The 23394-nt window shown below is 34.9% G+C and overlaps 1 protein-coding gene across 2 annotated transcripts in view; it reads right to left on the reverse strand.

Moving 5' to 3' along the window:
• The window catches only part of Rop (Syntaxin-binding protein Rop), a 105704-nt gene that overhangs the window by 67660 nt on the left and 14650 nt on the right, over positions 1-23394 (reverse strand). Inside the window, exons 2-4 of one of the 2 annotated variants that reach the window (XM_069834136.1) lie at positions 20930-21070; positions 20517-20672; positions 178-281 (exon numbers count right to left, since the gene is read on the reverse strand). In XM_069834136.1, the coding sequence (XP_069690237.1) occupies positions 178-281; positions 20517-20672; positions 20930-21070 (401 nt within the window). Of the gene's footprint in view, positions 1-177; positions 282-10932; positions 11037-20516; positions 20673-20929; positions 21071-23394 lie in introns of both variants that reach the window. The other variant, XM_069834135.1, reaches the window with a different exon arrangement.

The following is a 23394-nucleotide window of genomic DNA, read 5'->3' on the forward strand; positions in this document are numbered from 1 at the left end:
GCAACATACTCCACTATTTAATGACATTTCATAGTAATCTAACATAATATAATACGAATACAACTTTTTTTAAACATTCATGCAATATCTACGTGCATTACTCCTACAGGACAGCTTCAAATTTTGAAAACAAAAGCATAAAAAAAATGTATTAATGTAATATGACGAAGAACAAACCTGACATTCATATGGTAAGAAAGCAATGTTGATCTCTTTCAGCGTTTTAATCTTTCTAGCTGCATTTGATTTGCACAATTCATTGAACAGTTCCTCAGGACATACTGTTAAAACAGATATTTATGCTCTTAGAATATAAAATACTACAAATAACAGATAAAATGTAACAGGTGAAACTCTTGGTGCCTCAACCTGAAAGTCATGTGTTAGAAGAAGTGTAATTAAAACAGATGCAAGTAAAATACAGTGATAAGAAGCACATTACATCACAGTCCATGTTTTCCTCTGTTAGGTGTGGCGAAATTGTCTCTTATGTACGAGGAGAGAAGCATCACAATTCTAATAATTAAATAATGTTTTATTACTGCTAATTTAAAAGTTAGTAATGCAAGCAGTAGCCAGCTATAATGACTGAGGGAGATCATTCTGCTGACCACACATTATCCTTAGTACTAGTTGGATGATCTTTCACCTCAGCTGAGGCATATGGACTGAGGCCAGCAGTCAGCTGGTTGGTCTGAGCCATCCATGGGTTACTGCACCACAGATTTAGGTAATATACTGTATTATAACAAGAAAAAACGCTAACATAATAAGACACTAATAATAAGTAACAAAACTTAGTCCATCATTGACAAATTTCACAAAACATAACATTTTTCAATAATATATTCCAGCAGACAGAAATGTAAAATCCGCCATATTAAATAAGGATGACATCAATGTCGAATACTCTTCGAACTGTGGTACACTCCATTCATCTAACAGTTAAGTATATTTGTCATAATTCTTAAGATTAATGCATGACACGAATGAATGCATTTGTGACTATAATATGGCTACTACTTATGTTAATATAAAGGTATTTTTTGTAAATATTTAGTTTAAAATATTTTATAATTTTACATTATAAGTACCGTAAAACGCAACATCAATCTACAAAATGTATCAAGTCCCCGAGAGTATAAAACGGGATGACTTGCTACACTGAGGGGACTTGATACATTTTGTTGTTTTTGTATTCTAATGCCAGGCGTTTGACAATAAAGTCATTTGACCTCTTGCACTCCAATATTTTTTAAAGATATTATCATGGTCAGCCACTGAAGCACAGATTTTGAGGTGTTCCGAATCCATTTCTTGGTTTGAGTTGCACAATGGGCAGTTAGGGGACTTAACTATAGATTATGATGCAGAGAGTTCATTTTTTCTCTTGAGATTGTGTTATCAAATTTTGTTTGTTGAAGTCTAAGTATGTAGATTTAATAAATCTTTTCACAGAGTAATACGTAGATTTAGTAACAGGTCTGTAAGTAGCAGTGCTCCCTTCTTTGCTAAAGCATCCGCATTCTCGTTTCCCAGGATTCCACAATGGGATGGTATCCATTGGAATACAATTCTTTTATTGAGTGATATTAATTGAGAGAGCATTTTAGTTATTTCTGCTGTTTGAGATGAGGGTGTGTGTTTAGAGACTATTGATAGAATAGCAAAACATTAACCTACAAAACGTATCGAGTCCCCCCAGCTTATCAAGTCACCTCGTTTTACAGTACTGAGAAACGTAATGCTGAAAGAATAAACAAATAAAATAACACTAATGAAAGTAATCACAAAGACATTGTATTCAATGCAACATTTTTCTACTTCAAATACTGAGTTTCTACACTTCAAAAATCAGAAATTTCGTAAAAAAAAAAAAAAAAAAAAAAAACACGGTGACAGTAAAAAAAATTAAATTTTCTAATCATTCACCATGTAACTTGCAATACTTAGAATTTCCAATCTGTTCCATCTTAACATTTATACCACTCTGAGTCTCTAAAAAAAAGTACAGTGTATGTAGTGAGTAGGCTACTATCTTTGCCATTGGATCTGAAGTTACCAAGTTAAAATTCAGCTGAGCATAACAAAAATCCTCAAGTAAGATTACCAGATATCTTGTAAGAGTCCTGAGAAAAGGCAGATGTGACTAGTACAAGGTAATGTGTGGTAAGTGCGCTGATCCCCAATTACTGAAGTTGGATTGCCAGACTGGATTATGCTACTCATTGTTTTTTTTTTATCTAATGCCACCAGGTTGTCTTTTCGACATTTCTGGTCTTCTCTCCTGGCTGTGGCTTAATTGTAACCCACTTCTGAGGTTGGGATGCCTGGAAGGCGGAGTTACATTACCCCGATGATGTGATAGGATGATTATGATAATGTAGTGCCAGGAGAGGTCTTAAATCTAAACTTAACCTAAATTCCAGACCATGGACGAACACAGGAATAATCCCCTTTAAGGAAAAATTCCTGTGCTCTAACCGGGAATCGAACCCGGTACCTCATGAACTATAGCCAGAAGCTCTGACCACTAGACCATGAGGCTGGTCATGCTACTTATTGTACCTTCCCTGGATGAGCACTGGTCTCATAAACCAGTCGAACTTTCATGAGAAAATCTCTTCTCTCATGAAGATTAGAACCAGGAAGTGTTCCATACCACCAGTTCAAAAACTGATGTCTTGGCCTAGACCACGTGGTTAAAACACAATGAAGAGAAAATGCATATAGGCTATTCCAACTCAAATCGCCCGAAATATAGAGAAAATTGACCTTGCAATTTTTAAATACAATGAAACTTTTTCTGTCCGTTGACAACTGTGATATAATGCTTTGTGCAAAGTTTGAGGCATCAGAACTTCATAGTGTTTAAATTAAAAATATTTAAATTTATCGTATTTTCATAAAATTAGCAACTTTAAACTGTTGTGGCTCCGAAATCCTTTCACCCAATGATCAAATCATGGTTTATTTTGATGCTGAGATATTATAGTTTATATTGACATGTAAACAGTTTTTCTTACTTTTTATGGAAATGGAGAAATTTAGATTTTTCTTCATTAAGACGCCTTAGCCCACAAAAAAATATTTTTAAAATATATGGTTAGATTCCGCATTGAAAGTACAAATAAACACACAATTTTTACTGGTGCACCGTTGATAAGAAAGTATTGAAAATATCAAATAAAGAAAATAAATAGTACGCGCGTGAACTAACAAGCTGACTGTAGGTAGTCGAGACAAGCAAGGCCAGGAGACAAACACGTGATGTGTCGTCTAGCAGTCATGACTGGGCTAACTTTATCACAAGTTTTCATAAACACAGGAGTAAAATGACGCCCAATGCTCGCTAATCTTCAGCTCTAGGCCAGTGTGTGGGGTACTGCGCCGTTCAAGTCTAGGCGTGTGAAAATAATCTATTTAATACCCTCGAAACTTATTGCCGAGCCACTAAGCAAACAATGCCGAATCTTAATAATGCAAGGTTTTTTCTCAATATTTTTTTTTTTACATTTTTACAAATGGACAAAAAGCCTAAAAGTAAGTAAAATCAGATTATCTGTCTCTCTGTATACAATAAAAATAAGGATTACTTCTTATCACAACCTACTAAGTGTCAGCTTCAAAATGAGCTCCCATTCAATGTTCTGCAGTAAATGGTTCCAGAGTTCTGAGCGCTGAAAGAGGCTTGTTTTTATAAAATACGCTAAATTTGTCGCTCAATAGTATGAAAACCGTTTGACTTTCGATAGTATATTTTTGAAAATGCACTCTCCTCAGTACCTTGTATAAATAGGGAAAAAATTAGAGTATTAAAAAAATGCGAGGTTTTTTACTTATCAATTTCATATGGAATAGCCCATATACTCATGAAAATGTCACAATACTTTTCCTTTACACCACACACAATGCAAAAGTAAAAATGTAATAATACACAATAATGTACGATCTGGCAACATTTTCTCATGAGGAAAGTAATATTAGTAGTCTCGTATCATAGATTTGCAGTATATAAAAGAATCCTGTTTTGAAATAAGAGCTTCATATCAAATTCTGAGTGGTCACTTTTCACTCAAAATGTTTTGTTCCAAGCACACGTCTCTACAGGCCTGTGGAACTGCAGTATCTTTGATGTTCGAAACAGGGTAACAAACGTATTCTAGCATTGTTAAAAACCATTCTGAAGACTTCTACAATGATATAAATCAGGCCTGGTAAACTCGGCTTCAGTTGGGAGCGAGATCATAACATCCTACCATGCTAACTTTGAATACCAATACATTCTATAAATTACGTCAGTAAGGTTTCAGTGGCGGCATGTTTGTCATTGCTTTGTACCGTATATGACATTTCTTACGTAAATAGCTATACTGTAAGTGCTATTGGTTTTAATTATAACAAAAAAATCATAAGCAGTTATTGATTTCTAGTAAAACATTAATTCAATCAAACTGATCTTAAACTAAATATATATATTTACAAATTTACATATCACTAAAGAGAAAAAACTATTTTTTCAAGTTCTTTATGCTCAATTTAAAACAAAGTAATTAGTGAAAACTTACATATGAAAAATACATATATTAAATAATTGTTTCTTATCACATCTTTAGTTATTTCTTCCCAGACACTTGACACATTTTACTGTTCATTAGTTATTCAATGAAACTGATCTTAAACATTATTTACAAATTTACGGATCACTAAAGAGAAACAACTAATTTTTTTAAATTCTTTATGCCCTGTGTCTAAGTTGAAAACAAAGTAATTAGTGAAAACTTAAATATGAAAAATAATACATCTTGATTACACAACTATTAACACTGTATCACTTCGGAATATGTATGATAAGAACTTTCTTGTGTTAAATTTTAACGTACCTTGTTAACAAGTTTCGACCTATTTTTGGTCATCTTCGGAACTGGTAGTTGTTGGTCTTGGCGCCTCTTGTTTCCTGTGTGGGTGCGTTCGTAGTGTAGAGTCAAAGAGTGTATGTGTTTAGAAATTGAGTTGTGTGTTGAGAATATCGTTGGGGTGTGTTTTCGTGTGTCTGTATATTTCATATTGTTCTAGTGTGTTGAGTTTCTGGCTTTTTGGTTGGATGTGCAGTATTTCCATGTCTGTGTTGATGTCTCTGTAGGTGTGGTTGGCATTTGTGATGTGTTCTGCATATGTGGAGGTGTTTTGTAATTTTGTTATGGCTGTGATGTGTTCTTTGTAACGTGTTTGAAATGATCTGCCTGTCTGTCCTATGTAGAAGTTGTTGCAGGTGTTACATTTGAGTTTGTATACGCCTGTGTGGTTGTATTTGTTTGTTTGTGTTGTTTGTGTGTTGAGATGTTTTTGTAGAGTGTTATTTGTTCTGTATGCGATGTTGTCATTTAATTCCTTGAAAGAGGTTGCAATTTTATGTGTGTTTTTGTTTTCGTATGTTAGTGTGATGTATTTTTTGTGTTCTTATGTTTGTGTTGTATTCTTCTGTTTTTTGTGGTTTTGTTTTGTCTTACGTATTATGTTGTCTATTATGTTAGGGTTGTATCCGTTTTCTTGTGCTATGTATTTGATTGTGTTTAGCTCTTCGTTGTAATCCTGTTGGTTCATTGGTATGTTGAGTAGTCTGTGTACCATTGTTCGGAATGCAGCTTGTTTGTGTTGTGTGGGGTGGTTGGATGTGTTGTGTATGTGTGTTGTTGTTGTTGTTGTGGGTTTTCTGTATACTTTGAATGTGTGTTTGTTGTCTACTTTTGTTATTGTGATGTCTAGAAAATTTATGGATTTGTTGTTTTCAATTTCTAATGTGTAGTGTAGCTTTTGAGGTATTTTGTTTATGTGTTGATGCAGATTTTGGATCTGTCTTTTGTTTCCTTTGTATAGTATTAGTATGTCATCTACGTATCTGTGCCAATATATGATGTTGTCTGCGTGTTTGTTGTTGTATTTGTTTAGTATGTTTAACACAAGAAAGTTCTTATCATAATATTCCGAATATGAAAAATAAATAAATAAAATAAATATTTCTTATCACATCTTTAGTTATATCTTCCCCATATATTTGCGCGTGCGTGTTCCGAAAATGTCTCCTGATGTTAATGTGAGATGTGTAAGCAATTACTGTTCAACAAATTAAACTGCGAGTTTTTGGTCGTCTGGCACAAAAATATATATATATATATATATATTTTTTTTTTTTTTCTTCCCACTCACTGTGAAATAATGGTGACTTACTTCATGCGCTCATACTGATACGCCTTCACTGACTTGGATTTGTTTTGATTTTGACGGACCGACCACACGACCACTCCCTTTCTCCACATGCAAAGTCGCTGCAGAGGAGTGGGAAAAGGAGAAACAAATCACTCTGAGAGCACCTCTTTAGCGAGCCTGATATAAATACTTGCAGAAGACGTGCAACTGGCCATCATAGTCAAGTAGTAGGTGGTATACAAATATCCTACAGATTAATATACGTAAGGCTATATTCTTTAGCCAAATGTAATTCAAAATCTAAAAGAAGCTTCTATTATGCAGAACAATTTCGTATTAACCTCAATTTGAGTCAGTATTTTAGCACACATGTAATGGTGGAAGTCTGTAATTTTGGGTGAATATGACACAAAATGTTCCCTAAATATTATGAAGCTGGCTCAACAGATAAGCCCTACAAGTTTAGTCAGTATTAGTAAACACATTCACATGCTTAGTCCAGTTGCAAAGCAAGAAGAAATGTTAGTGCTAGTTTTAGTAATTACAAGGCACAATCACAAACAGAATCAATATCAATCTAATTGATTCTAATGTAAATTTCAAATTATACGACACTACAATCATTCTATTGCCAGGAATATCTCCTCACAAGTTCATCTGTGATGAAGTGCTCGAGATATTTGGAGATCATGACAAGAAAAATAATGCATTTATTCTCCTTCTTTTGTTTCGAATATATGAAAATATGGTTTATTCAAGGGGAGAGGATGGTATTTTTTAAACTTTTTTCCTATTTGGTGTAAAATATTAATTTTTTTGTATGTAGAGAGCTCATAGCTGTGGCAACTCAACCAAATAAAAATATTTTGAAAAAAAAAAAAAATATTTGGGGGCCCAAATTTGAAAAAAAATATACCCAATGCAGGATTGTACTAAAACCGATATACCTAAACTGTTTTTAAAGATAGATTGAAACAGTTTTTTGCAATGTATTTGCAAAAGCATGTTCTACAAACTGTCTGTAACAGAATTTTGATATTAGTCCCTTACTTACTTACAAATGGCTTTTAAGGAAACCGAAGGTTCATTGCCGCCCTCACATAAGCCTGCCATTGGTCCCTATCCTGTGCAAGATTAATCCAGTCTCTATCATCATATCCCACCTCCCTCAAATCCATTTTAATATTATCCTCCCATCTAAGTCTCGGCCTCCCCAAAGGTCTTTTTCCCCCCGGTCTCCCAACTAACACTCTATATGCATTTCTGGATTCGCCCATACGTGCTACATGCCCTGCCCATTTCAAACGTCTGGATTTAATGTTCCTAATTATGTCAGGTGAAGAATACAATGCATGCAGTTCTGCGTTGTGTAACTTTCTCCATTCTCCTGTAACTTCATCCCGCTTAGCCCCAAATATTTTCCTAAGCACCTTATTCTCAAACACCCTTAACCTATGTTCCTCTCTCAGAGTGAGAGTCCAAGTTTCACAACCATACAGAACAACCATAATATAACTGTTTTATAAATTCTAAGATATTAGTCCCTATGTTTGTAAAATAAACAATTAAAATTTAATAACAATTTTCTGATTTCCTTTCTTGCAAACAAACGGACGTATTTTTAAAATGAAATCTATTAATAAAATTCTGTTACAGAGAAAAGTTTCCTAATAGTCTAAAGAATGTTTGTTCTAAATTTCATGCACATATCTTTAATAGTTCAGAAATTATATCCATTTTGTCTGGCAACGTAGCAAAAAAAATGAAGTTACTGGAAACCGATAAAAGCAGGTGTGTGACTTAAAAATTCATAGAGCAAGAAGTTTAAAAATGACGTCTCAACATTCGATAAGGGCACAACTACCCACAAAATGTTATGCAATGCATTCCACACATATCAAAGGGTATTTTAAAGAATTTTTTTTTAAATTTAATTTACCAGAAACAATAAAAGTGGGCGAGTGATTTAAAAATCCATAATGCAGGAAATTTAAAAATGGCGACTCAACATCCGATAAGGGCACAAATACCCACAAAATATTATGCTATGCATTCCGCACATATCACAGGGTATTTTAAAGAATTTTTTTTTTTATTTACTCATTTTTCACCAATAAATACCACCCTCTTCCCTTAACAACACTCGCAACTGCAGAGGTTATATCAACATTGCCGGTGTGACAGAATTTTGTCCCGCAGGAGTTCTTTTACATGCCAGTAAATCTACTGACATGAGCCTGTCGCATTTAAGCACACTTAAATTCCATCGACCTGGGCAGGGATCGAACTCGCAACCTCGAGCTCAGAAGACCAGCACTATACCGACTATGCTACCCAGGCCGATTTTCGTTTCGATTTTCTTGCTTCACTTAAATTAATGATTTTCTAATTTCTGTTAAATTAAAAATAAAGCAGAATAAATATGTAAGAGAAATTCTTTTATCAGATCAAATGGAAAATAATCCCCCACCAATAACGAAACAAAAGCACCACACCATGTGGACTCACACTACAGAACTAGCACATTGCACTTGAATGTCACAGATAGTACACTGCACACAAATGCACTGAAATAAAACTCAGAACAAAGGTGGATACCAGATGTCTTTGATCCTCCCATTAATCTAATTCTGCGATTCATATGACAGCACAATATACACCAAAGTTAATATCATCATTGTCATCATAAAGGTATGGATAATTGAAGGAAACCAGCGAGTGTCAAGATCATTTGAAATACTTATTGAAGATAATGAGAGCAGTAGTGCCTACAAGCCAATAATGCGACATAAAATTTAAGATTGCAAAAGTCCCATGAACTTGAACTGTATATACACACTGTATTACATAACAAAGAGATATACTTTTCTTTTAATTCTAATGACATACATACTGCTTTTGAAAGTTATTTATGTAAAACAAACTTGATGATAACCGTGAAATGTTTGCACTTGAATACGAGGCGTGTTCTTAAAGTAAGTTCTGTTTTCAATTCGCATCACTGCAATCATTCTGCGCATGCGTGTTTTCTTCTTCAGTCCTCAGGCAAGCTGTGCCTGCAGTTTCAGAGCTTCAGTCCGTGTGTGGGGTTAGTTGTGATCAGTTGAAATGTTTAAAGTGATCGAGCACCCCGCCGACTGTGAGATGCGGTCTGTTATCCGTTTCTTGAATGCGAGAAACATCAAACCAGCTGACATTCATCGTCAACTTTGTGAGGTGAATGTTGATGATGCCATTAGTGATGGAATGGTCAGGAGATGGGTTAGGAAGTTCAACGAGGGCCGCATCTCTATGCATGACGAGCAGCGTACCGGTCGGCCATCTTTGATCAATGATGATTTGGTGCGTGCTGTCGATGAAAAAATTCATGAGGACAGGAGGTTCACAATTTCTTCGCTTTCCTTGAATTTTCCACAAATTTCGCGGAGTGTTCTCTACAAAATTGTGACATCGATTAAGATATCGAAAATTGTGCTCATGATGGGTACCTAAGATGCTCACGAGGAACACAAAACCAAACGACCTTCCAGTGCATTGAGCTTTCTCACACGTTACAGTGAGCAAGGCGATGAGTTTCTTGACCATATCGTGACAGTGACGAGACTTGGGTGTCTCACATGACACCTGAATTGAAGCAGCAGTCCATGGAATGGAGGCACACTACATCACCAAGGAAAAAGAAATTCAAACAAACCATGTCAACACGCAAGATCATATGCACTGTTTTTGGGACAAAAAAGGAGTCCTATGCGTCGAATTCTTACCTTGGGGTGAAACCATTAATAGAGAAACCTATTGTCTGACCTTGAAGAAGCTCCGTCGCACAATTCAGAACAAGAGACGTGGGATGCTGACCGACGGAGTTGTGTTGCTTCATGACAACGCTCGGCCACACACAGCTCGTGACACCAAAAATCTCATCTCGAAATTTGGCTGGGAACAAATTGACCATCCCCCCCCCTACAGCACGGATTTTGCTCCGAGTGACTTTCATCTCTTCCTGCACCTCAAGAAGTTCCTCAGTGGTCAACGTTTTGAGGGCGACGATGAAGTGAAAACAGCAGTGCGGGAGTGGTTTGCATCGCAATTCTACAATGAGGGGTTAGAAAGACTTGTGCCAAGACTCGATAAATGCCTCAATAATGGTGGAGATTATGTTGAGAAGTAATTGAAGTGTGGAGAATACAATGCAACAAAAATGGTTTACTGTTTGCTTACTACACCCTTTTGGAACTTACTTTAAGAACACGCCTCGTATTTTGTATGAATTTTCGTCTTATGAGTGAAAATAACATTTACAGAAGTCAAATTAACTTTTGGATTTGTCACATAATATTTATTCATTGAAACTGTATATAGACGCATACCTGTGCGCATGCACATAGACACATTTATACACAGATAAAATTTTTCATGACAATACTTGCTCATAACTTTGTTTAATAAAAAAAAAATATATACAAATAATAGCTTAAATTTTGCTACTATAGAGCTTACTATTATACAAAATTAGTCAAATGTACTTGACTGTCACTAAGAATTCTCAACTCAATGGGTTTAACACAAAAGACATCTGGCAATCCATAAGAAGAAGTGTTAGCATTATATTTTGCAAATGTGATACAATATTGCATGAGCCAGGAGGAAGTTGTAAGCTGTAATGTTAGATGGATCACCATGTTACAACCCATGTATTTTTCTTTTATTAGCAAAACACATTTTTACCTGTTCCTCATATGCTATAAAGGCAATGTTAATTTCCTTCAATGTTTTAATAAACTTGGCCGCAGTGGATCGACACAGCTGGTTAAATATCTCATCAGGACATGCTGTAAAATAACAAATATTTAGCAAGGATCCATCTTCATGCTGCTATAGCAGGCATGGCAAATAGCTGTAACTTTTAATAATCAACAGTTAGTTATCAACTTCAGTGAACTTCCTAGTGAAATATCAACATAAAAAAAGTTAGCTTTCGTAGGAATTGCGACGTGCAAAATACAACTAAAGACTGCTACAGTGTTTGACATGTGTGTATACACTGATTAAAAGAACACCATTTTTAGAAAAAGACCCAGAGTCAGAAGAAAATTCTGTATCAATAACAAGAGGTTAGGATATATATTATTTATATTATTTTAATGTACCGAAGTACATATGATATTTCCATGCAGATATTCTGCGTCATCATACGATGAAAGAGTAATGGAACGGAGAAAAATTCCCTCCGGCGCCGGGATTTGAACCCAGGTTTTCAGCTCTACATGCTGATGCTTTATCCACTAAGCCACACCGGATAGCACCCCGGCGTCGGACAGAATTGTCTCAGATTAAGCTCCAACTCTTGGGTTCCCTCTAGTGGCCGCCCTCTGCACTATGTCATAGATGTCTATGAACGTAGGACCAAAGTCCACACATGTGCTGAGGTGCACTCATTATGAGTGACTAGTTGGCCGGGATCCGATGGAATAAGCGCCGTCTTAAATTACGAAGTGATTTACAAATATCATATATATTTATTTATATATTATTTTAATGTACCGCCAACCAATCCCGTTTCACCTGAGACAGCCTAACATCTATATAAACTTTCGACTTTCTGTTCGGACATCACTTCCCTGAAGATGGCTGCAGAGATAGCAGTCGAAAGCTTGGAGCATTCCAAAATCTTAACTCGGCTGATATCCCGCGAAAACATATTAGCGAATAACTAGAAGGCTAGATAAAAATTGTACAAAGTTGAAGTTAACACACCACCTGGCTACTATGATGATTGATAATGATGGCGGATATTCACTTGACTGCGCCCCCAAAGAATAGGACATCTTTTTCTACCTCATTTCTTCGCATGTAAATGAAGGTATATGTAATTCTCGAAATCTCGCATGTTCTGTATTTCTCAGCAATGGATATAGTCTGATCCTCCCTTCAATAAATTACCCATGTTTTCTCTCAATTTAAAACAAATTTTCGTGAACTGAATGTTATCATATGACTGAGGAAGAGAGAGGAGGAAGGAAAGGAGACAGAAAGAGAGGGAGGGAGGGAAGAAACACAGTAACGAGGAAATAACAGCAAGCTGGAATAAAGATAAAATGTCTACCGAGGCATACAGGAAGCAAGGAGATAGATTTTCCACACTTTCTGGACTATGACAATAGAATATGACGTAGGCAGTCAGCATCTGCGTCAACTCACTCCAGAAATATTCTGCACTCAATTTAGTAGGGAACTATGTGGACTCTGAAAGTTATGAGAAAATGAAAAACATCGTTTTCAGCTATGCTCATCCAGTAAGCAAGCTGCTGCCTTAACTACAGAGAGGAGTAAGTGCATATTTGATATTCACATGATTTTTCTTCGCCAGAAAACATTTCAATTCTTATTTTCACGCATTTCACTGCTGAACGCATTAATTATCCTGTAATCTGTTTGGTAGTTGCTATGGACTGATCAGAGCATAAAATAATTAAACAACTTCCACCACAATTACAGGAAAACTCAGACAACAGCTCTGGAAGTTAAAAATTCAATAACGAGTGAAATAATTGAACTGCCCTTAAAAATAAAAGAAAAATACTTCATTAAAATTCTACAAAACTAGGGCTGTTCCAAATAGAATCTAAGACATCAAATCTGGTTTCTAATTTTTGACCAACAAGATAGAATAGAGAAGCTATGATCCCACCATATTTGAAGACAGTTGAATCGTATAATGCCATATTTTAGTTAAAGCTTAACGAAATGAAGTAATGGACAAAAACCACCAATATGTATGCTCTTCTGCAATGAAAGAAGACAGCGCTAGTAGATGCTACTGGGAAGCCAGAAGCCATCTGGATAATAACATGTACTGTCGGTGACTCAGGAGAAGACGAGAGCGGACTGAGGAGGAAGGGATGTGAACAGATAACGTACGACAACACGCGCAATATTTGTACTGTAGTAAGCGGAAACATTAGGTCTCCTTCTGTTCAACTTAGCTTTAATTTCCATACGCATTGTTATTCATGTTTCCTGCACAGTAATAACCTGGCTACTGGGATGCTTATCTGAGCGATGTTTATAATAATCAACAGCGATAGTCAAGAAGGTCACATTCTTTCCGCTCGTCTTCTCCTGAGTAACGGACAGTAGTTAAATCCCTGTCATTGGAATGAATAAATATAGTTAACTCTTAATGTGTTGCTCGTGTTGCAGACATAATATCTGAAGATTATATATACAGATATCACTGACAGTTAAGAATGGGGAAAGAAAATTAATAAAATATTTTTATTAGATAGGTAACTAGATATCAGTCATTGTTCAATAACCACAAATAAGAATCCCAAGAAATACACAACAATATTGCAAATGATACAAGATTCCTTTATAAACATAAAGGTAAAGGTATCCCCGTAACATGCCATGAAGGCACTTGGGGGGGCATGGAGGTAGAGCCCCATACTTTCCATGACCTCGGCACTAGAATGAGGTGGTGTGGTCGGCACCACGCTCTGACCGCCTTTCACCCCCGGGAAAGACCCGGTACTCAATTTTATAGGAGGCTGAGTGAACCTCGGGGCCGTTCTGAAAGTTTGGCAACGAGAAAAAATCCTGTCACCACCTTGGACCGAACCCCGGACCTTCCAGTCCATAGCTAGCTGCTCTACCAACTGAGCTACCCGGCCACTATAAACATAAATCTCCCTGTAATATCCTAATTGGATATAGCATCAAACTTCTTGTCGTTAAAGTACAGATTCATAACAATATAACGTAATATTACATTGGTAATTTTTAGGCAGTTAAGAATACAGACGCCAAAGTTTATAGACAGCTGTTAAAACAAATATGTATAGGCCTAATAATGTTCGACTCAATGAAACAGTTGCCAGTCATAAGAACACACAAGGTCAGTGAGCATATATATCAACAATGCTGTCTGTACTTCTCTATTAGTGATGTCAATCTCAACTTACGTTAACCAGATATCAATGTACATTCCTGATACTGTCCACATTCCTTTGTATCGATGACTCAGACTATACATCACTATTGTTTTGAGTGCTCAATGATAACAACTTCAGGGTGACTAATTTTAGAGCGCAATTATCACTTACACGTCATTACACTGACAATGACATTTAAAAAGAACAAGCTTAGCTTACATCTGTCTAATGTGCTTCCCTTTCCTGTCCTGTATTGCTTTAACATAAATGAGCACGTGAAAACTTGATTTAGAACGAGTTCTTTAAGTGAAACAGAAAGTGTTCAAGTCTTCCATTGTCCTGTATGAGCGTTCAAATCTCATGCAATCAGCCTTTTGCACTAAATGTGTCAATAAATGCTTTTTTAATTAATTTTACGAACTTAAGATTGCAATTAATCAGCATTTTGAGAGGAATTTGTTCAGTTTCAGTGGATTGTCATAATTACAGAATGTAATGTGGGGCAATTGCCCTAAAGCCATCTGTCCACAGGCATAACTTCATAGATTTATCTTAGATGTGACATTGCTTGTTTCAAGCTATTACCTAGTGGCTAATGTTATTTATTGAGAATACATACAGTAGGCTACAGCATCACACTTTCGTTGCATGACTTATATATTTCCTTAGACCATGGCTGCATGTATGTTTCTTTTATTTTTCAGTAGCAAACAAAATGTCCCTAGCATTTTGAAGTAGCAACAAAAATGAGTGACAGATCTATACTAATAATAAATCTGTAGCCGAAATTTTTCTGGTAATTTTCGATTTTCCAAAAATAATTGGTCCTAACATATATAATTAACCGCCCTGAAACCGAAAATCGCTTTTTTGAAATTTTTGTTTGTATGTCTGTCTGTCTGTGTGTTTGTTACCTTTTCACGCGATAATGGCTGAACCGATTTCGATGAAAATTGGAATATAAATTAAGTTCGTTGTAACTTAGATTTTAGGCTATATGGCATTCAAAATACATTATTTAAAAGGGGGGTTATAAGGGGGCCTGAATTAAATAAATCGAAATATCTCGCTTATTATTGATTTTTGTGAACATTATTACATAACAAAAGTTTCTTTAAAAATAATTTGCGGTAAGTTTTATTCCTTGAAAAATTTTGATAGGACTGATATTTAATGAGATAAATGAGTTTTAAAATTAAAATAACTGCCATCTAAGGCCGTGTAATGAATTAAAAAACAAATGACTTCATCTGTAAGGAGCCTTGGACAGCAACAAAGGAAAGCTATGAAAGATAGCCTACAGAGAATGTTTCAGTGTTTGTATGAAGTAATATCGGAAGCTAAATTAATCAATTTGTATAATTAATTATTATTTCACCATTGGAAAGTGTAGTTTCTCTAGATGGACATAATGCTATAATGTTATTACAGTAACTTCTGATATGATATAATATAATATAATATAATATAATATAATATAATATAATATAATATAATATAATATGTAATATTATATAATATAATTTAAGTTATTTGAAGGGTTCAGAACCATAGTGGGCCAAGCGCCATTTACTGAATACGTGGAAAACAAGGGTTAAAATTAAGTTATTACCATAATTCAATGGAAACCTATAACAAGTAAAATAAAATATACACATTAAATCTAAATGATGTCAATCTTCATTAAACTATGGTTGCATGTAATAAAAATTAAGAAACATGTTAAAGGAATTGTCATTGCACCAAATGAGTGTCTCTGGATCAAAATGATCGCATTTTAATTATTTGGATGCAATTTAAATTAAGTAACATATTAAACGATTTATCCTTCTATCAAACACGAATGTTCCCTGGATCAAATGTCCTATTTTAATTATGTAATTACTTTATATTTATTTCTAACGGGTGCAGCGGAGCGCACGGGTACAGCTAGTAAATAAATATTTTATTAATCTAAACTGGTCAACAATGATTTTGTTAAATGTACAATTTCTGCTGTTTCTTATGGAATTTCATCTGCTGATTCCAAAAATGAAGTCAGAATTTTGCTATTACCCATCACTTTTTTGTAATTTTAGAAAAATTGATTTATTTTTACTGCTATACAGTCCTTAACATGCTAATGAAAAGAAAATACATACAATATTTCATTTTATTGCTTTAACAATTGATTTATAACTTTAGATCATTGTTGTCTGTGAAATCAGAGTTCATAAAAATTAATTTTATTCCTCATTATACTGTGAAACATAGTATTAATTCTCAGTTGAGTTGGAACTTACATTCACGAAACAAGTTTCATAATCTGTGTTTTCTCTGTCCTAATCTTAAGTGTGGTAAAAGTATCTTATAAAGTGAAATATACCTCGAAATATTGTATAAATCACATGAAAATGTTCGTTACGTTTGTGATTAGTTAACTTTGAATTTTACATTAGTTAAAAGAGCTTACGAGTATTCTTTTGATTGCAAAATAGATGTGGACATGAACTGATGAAACAGTAAGTCAAAGTCAAGATAGGAGAAGAAATGTCATATGGAAGTGAAATAGGGAGAGGAGTATGACAAGGATGCCCTTTATCACCTACCCTATTCAACATCTACTTGGAGGATTTGGTGAAGAACTGTTTTCAGTACATGGGAGGGGTAAAAGTAGGAGGAAGAAAAATAAAGCGCATAAGATGTGCAGATGATATGTCATTGTTAGCAGGAAGAGGAGACGATGTTAAGGGATATGCTACTGGATCTAAATGACAGCTGTGAGCAGTATGGGATGGAGATAAATGCAAACAAGACGAATATCATGGTTGTCGCAAGAAAAATAAAGTAGGTAAACTTGCGAATTCTAAATGAGGCAGTAGAAAAAGTGAACAGCTTCAAATACTTGGGATGTACTATAAGCAGTAACATGAGCTGCAGCCAGGAAATCAAAATAAGGATAGCAATGGCCAAGGAACTTTTAATAGAAAAAGGAGCATCTTCTGCGGACTTCTGGAAAAAAGAACTAAGGAAGAGATTGGTGAAGTGTTTTCTGTGGACTGTGGCATTGTATGGGGCAGAAACATGGACATTATGACGAAATGAAGGGAAACAAATAGAAGCATTTGAAATGTGGATATGGAGAAGAATAGAACGTGTGAAGTGGACAGACAAAGAAATGAAGTTGTGTTGGAAAGAGTGGGTGAAGAAAGAATGACGCTGAAACTGATCAGAAAGAGAAAAAGGAATTTGTTGGGTCACTGGTTGAGAAGAAACTTCCTACTGAAGGATGCACTGGAAGGAATGGTGAACGGGAAAAAAGTTTGGAGCAGAAGAAGATATCAGATGATAGATGATATTAATATATATGAATTATATGCAGAGACTAAGAGGAAGGCAGAAAATAGGAAAGATTGGAGGATGCTGGGTTTGCAGTGAGAGACCTGCCCATGTGAAGAACACTATGTATGTAGGTATATATTTGACCTTCACAATCATCAGATATAAATCCTCCCAATTTCTGTCTATGGGGTTAACTAAGTTTATTATCACCTATCTAAAGCTGTTGCAGCAAAAGAAGCAACTTCTAATGTCTTTAATTAAGCACATGGAAGGTAGTGTTTACATTACGATGACAACTGAACTAAGGATCTATGTGGCAATGCTGTATCCACTTGCCTTGTGGTACGAAAAATGAAAGTGACGAGTTCAGTTTCTATTGGCTGTTCCAAGCAGGCAGCAGATAGGAGTTCAAAAATAGATCTTAAAGAACTGTTAGAAGTTGGTTGTGGTAGCTTTAAATATTGAAGGATTGATGTGGTAATTTATTCAGGAAATCCAGAATAATTTTACAGAACTTTCCTCTGAATGCTGCTCAGAACTGGGAGAGAAGTTATTAACAATTGAACAACAAAATGTCAATTATACTTCAATTTTACATTACCAGTAATTTAATTTAACATAAACGCCATTCTTTTGTGAATAAAATGGTACTTTTATTTTGTATGTAGATATTATATTTAACAAAGTTTCAACAATTGAAAAATGAGTCTATTCAGTCAATACTTAACATAAACACAATAAAACATGTTATAATAACATTTACACAGATTTAAAAACAAACGTTTTCCCCAATTTGATTGGCATCTTCAGGTCGTGTAGGTCGAATGGAACATGTTATAAAAAGTGAACACTTGGTATATGACGTTAAAAACCGAAGTTACAACTGTAATATCACTTAAAAACAGAGAATAGAATATAGCAAAAAGCCTCCACGATGTGTGTAGAATCACTGTGTTGAAAGAGGCGTGTGTGAACCAAGGAAACAGCAAAACTCTTCTGTCATTGCAGATACAGTTTTCAAGATAGATTTGAAGATGCTACGAAAACTGAAAACTGTATCTGCAATGACAGAAGAGTTTTGCTGTTCCCTTGGTTCACACACGCCTCTTTCAACACAGTGATTCTACACACATCGTGGAGGCTTTTTGCTATATTCTATTCTCTGTTTTTAAGTGATATTACAGTTGTAACTTTGGTTTTTAACGTCATATACCAAGTGTTCACTTTTTATAACATGTTCCATTCGACCTACACGACCTGAATATGCCAATCAAAATTGGCGAAAACGTTTGTTTTTAAATCTGTGTAAATGTTATTATAACATGTTTTATTGTGTTTATGTTAAGTATTGACTGAATAGAACTCATTTTTCAATTAACATTGAACTTAACGGAACCAATATGCCTTTGAAAAAAGTTTCAACAGTTTCCTGAACGTTCTATATAGAGTAAAAACCCTCTTATCTGGCACCAAATGGACCAGGCTAGTTCCGGATACGAGATTTTGCTGGATAATTGAATAAATATTGGTATAAACAAAAAAAAAAAAGTTCGTATTTCATGGTGCCAAATGTTGAAACTGCAGCCATGTGAAGCTTATTTCTCTGTCACTTGCTCATAATTGAATAAACATAACAACTGTGTTGGATTTTCCTTATGAAAACACATCACACAATACACTGATTCCAGGTTCGAATATTCACTGAAAATTGAAGTTCGTGCGAGCTTCCTAATGATTGTGACAACACTGATGGTCCGAACATAATTAAATAAACATAAAAACTCTGAGGATTTTCGGAACAACTGGATAATACCCACGGCAGATGAATATCGATAGTCGACGTTACTCACTGGCCACTAGTCACCGGGCCGTACCGAGCCGTGTCAAACAGAAGACAATCGAAATGGTGGTAGTAAAATTCGCGACTATATTCTTAAATAAATCACTCTATTAGTCAAGTGCAAGATTTATGCAGTACCACGACGATGTTTTGAATGCACTAAAAGAAAATGCTTATGTAGTAAGATCTTAAAGTAGGTTATGGCAACGAAATAAAGAGGAAAAAGGTGTTTCATGGAATATCATTTAAATAATGGAAAGTAAATTTCCGGTTAATGTTCACTAAAGCATTAAGTACGCAATTATGACCGCGTTGCAGTTTTATTTGTGGCCGAGAGACAAAATACCTAGCCTTTTACGAAGAAAAAAAAAAAAACTTTTAGGGGCCATGAAATTATTCACCGCTTTAATTATGTTACTGTCTATCAATATTACGAAACAAAAACTGTCATAAGGCCATGACCAACTAGAAACATCGATAACGAAAAGATATATCCATTTGGCCGTGATGAAACAAAACAAAAAAGCGAGAGAGATTTTAGTTCGAGATAAAATGGACACACAATTTTGATGACCATACTGTTAGTAAGTGGAGATCATTTGTAAGATCTGTCTTAATCTTCTATGTAGAAATGTCGTCTAAGCAAATTGGTGGTCCAGGGAAAAATCATTGCAATAGATGAGAGTAACAGTGGTGCTATCTCTCAGTAATGTTCAGAACAAAGGAGGTAGAGAGAAAAAGAAATAAATTTCTCCTTCTTACGACACCACATAAAAAAAAATCATGTTATGTTGGCAACATTGTGTATGTAGTTAAATTTGGTGGTAAACGTAATGGCACAGTTCAAAGCTACCGTGGTAATTCTTCAGTATAGCAGGATTTTCTTTATTAAAACACATTAACACAACACAAATTATACATAATTTTAGGTTCAAATACTCACTGAAAATGAAAATTCGTGCGAACTTCGTAATTTGGCAAAACTGATGGCCCAGGTTGTGGCAATGTGGCAAATTCAATTTTTTGTTTGACCCAGCCAAAAGTGTCGTTGTTTTGGTATTGCTGGTTATTTGGGTGCTGATTACAAGGGATTTTATTGTAATATTGTTTTAAACTTTTATTGCATACCGTATTTGTCTAGTGGTTTCAGTGTAACTCTCATTAAAAAATAATAATACAACCATGCAGAATGAACAATTCAATTTTCGTCTTACCTTCAGTGAAGTAGACATGGGCTGCCTTGTACATAGTGCGGTTGGAGTTTGAAAAATCTGCCATCAGTGCCTGAACTGAGCTCTCACTTGGAGTGATGAGGTACACTGATTCCATTGTTGAAAGAGGCTCTCTTTTCTTGTGTATGTCCTCAACAACTGGGTGGAAACAAAATTTAGATATCTTATTATCATCCTTCCTATTAAATGATTAATTTCAATATGACTAACTTCCCACATTTTCATTATTATGCCCTTGAGCAGGTATGTCAAAGTGACTTTATTACGTGCTCTTACTACAAGCAGTACAAATCCATCAAGATGAAGTACAGTCATCACTCTTAAGGAAATGTTGTGTGAGCATGCAGTGCAGGAGCTTTGACATCAGTTTTGCGATAATTATGATAAAAACTCACTAGTAATGCCTTCTGCCGAAATATCATGCATCTTGCAGCAGGCTGATACCATCCTCATGGCCAGCTGATCCACCACCAGCACGCGCCATTCCATTCCCTGCCCTGGTTTCTTCTTATTCCTAATCGCCTCATTCATAATCTCTGTTTAAAGAAAATGCATGATTATGTGATGGAACTCATAGAAACATATAACTTTAATACTGATTAAAAGCATTAATATCAGTGTTGAATTCATATATTCTCCTGGAGTGCAAAACATAAATCCATATGGGAAAATTAACAAAGGGCAATTTACTCGTAATAATGAACTTAGCAGAAGAATATTTTCACCAACAATAACATTTTTTAAATTCTGTCCATGCAAGGTGTAAGTCGACCTTACCTGACAAGGGAACAGTCCTGGGTCGTGTAGCTCCAATTTAATGGAAAAGCATATTTAAACTAATTTTCGTTTGTTAAGAAACGTGGTGATAGTCGTTTATTTCACTTTTCTCATTTACGAATATAATCACAGTCTACTATATACAGTCATGAAGCTTGGGATGATTTTTTGCAAATCTCGCGATAGTTGCTAGCCGCTTGGAGCGCTGTGAGTACTAGGAACAATAAACTGTGCCACAGCCATCGTGATCTAATACAGGCCGTAAGGCAGATCATGTAACTCGCTTAACCTGATCACGAAGGGGGGCGTTTCAACCATATAAATTAGTTGGAATGCATAAACAGTAACATATGTTTCTCTAAAGTGTAGTGTAATTCCATTAATAAAATTTAAAACAATGATTATGAGACACTTCAGACATAATTTACTTGCGAGTTAAGATATAATATTATTTATGGTGTGAAAATTACGTTGTTCATATGTGTAATACCTGCCTTTATTTTGATTAAATATTGCAAAATTCTTGTACATTCATTTATGCACGATTCAATAATTTTCAATTGCACCACATGGATATTTAGATATGTTGAAATTATAGGTTATGTTTGCTGTACGAGTTGTCCCTTTCTGTCTAAATTTAGTGATCTTCCAATGCCTTGCCATTCATATGAAAATTATAGGTTATGCTTACTATATTTAACTTATATTCCCAAATTGGCAATCATACATTATAATTAAGCATAATGTCATGTATGATACCCCGGACATTCAACTTGTCTGTATTTTAATACTAAAATTGAGTACAAAATTATTGTATGTATCTATTACTCAAGAGATGAAGTAACACAATTGTACGTACACTAATTTCATAGGAGTAGTATGGTAAATGTTTTGTCTAAAATTAAGGAAGGTAGATGTGCTAAATTGAAATCACAACATAAATTCTTTTTTATTAAACCTCAAAATAGCTTACATTCTAAACTTGAAATGTTGACGCGAACAGATTATGTTAACATGTAAAATTCTCTTCACATTAAAATAACACAGTTTTGTAATTATTTCTGCAACATGTTATGCAACAAGAAGTAAATGGAACTTATGGACACATTACACTAAATAAAGCTTAGCAATGATAAGCAATAAAGTTATAATATTTCACTGAGCTCCATACACTGAAATAGAAAACCCAAACAAACATTACGGCCTGGTCTAGATAGAAAATGCATTGACTGTGCCGTATTTCGCATTTTTGTGAAAAGTTCGTTATCGGTTGTAATAAATGTAAATGGCTAAAATACAATAATTTGAATAATAAGATGGGACAAGGAGACGTTTGTAGTACTATAAATTGTAAGAAAAATAGGTTAGAGTTATCCTTTCGAAAGATCCAGGAAGGTGAGTTTATAGAATATAATTAATATATATTTTATGAAAATAATATATAAACCTTATGTATTTCATATTTCAATAGTGGAAGGAAGGTGTTCATTTTTTTCAAAAGAACACGATATCGAAAGTACAATACATTTTATGGTCTGCTAGGGAAAGAGTCTGAGATGAGGCGATAGTAGCGATCCTGGTGGTGAGCAACTATCTATGAATGCATATTTCAACTGTTTACGTTTGCATATTTAGTAGGTATTAAGCTTCGTGACTGTATATACTAGACTGTGATATAATGACTTGAAAATGGATGCTACTTATGTCACTTTCTTGCACGCACTCAGATCTCATAGTTCTAAGACATCGTATCTCAACTCTCGCATTAAGGCTCTAGTCTATTTTATTTTTGTCTTAACTCACATTAATAGAGTACTCTTGCTGAAATCAAGTTCAATTTGAATTTAATGTGTATTTACTTTGTGACTCACCTTAAATACGATAGATTCGAAATGGAGTGGTCAGAATAAAGAGCCACTGAACAGTACAAACATTTTATATAGGCTGGCTTTTCACATTCTTCTCTAACATTCACACTGTTTCCAACATGCAATATGTTGCAAGAACATTATCAAACTTTCTCACGTTTTTCCGTCATATGAGATGTTCAGAGCTAAAGTGGATCACGTCCATGAGACGTAGT

The sequence above is a fragment of the Periplaneta americana genome, chromosome 8 (assembly GCF_040183065.1).
Source record: "Periplaneta americana isolate PAMFEO1 chromosome 8, P.americana_PAMFEO1_priV1, whole genome shotgun sequence".
In the NCBI taxonomy this organism is placed as follows: Eukaryota; Metazoa; Arthropoda; class Insecta; order Blattodea; family Blattidae; genus Periplaneta; species Periplaneta americana.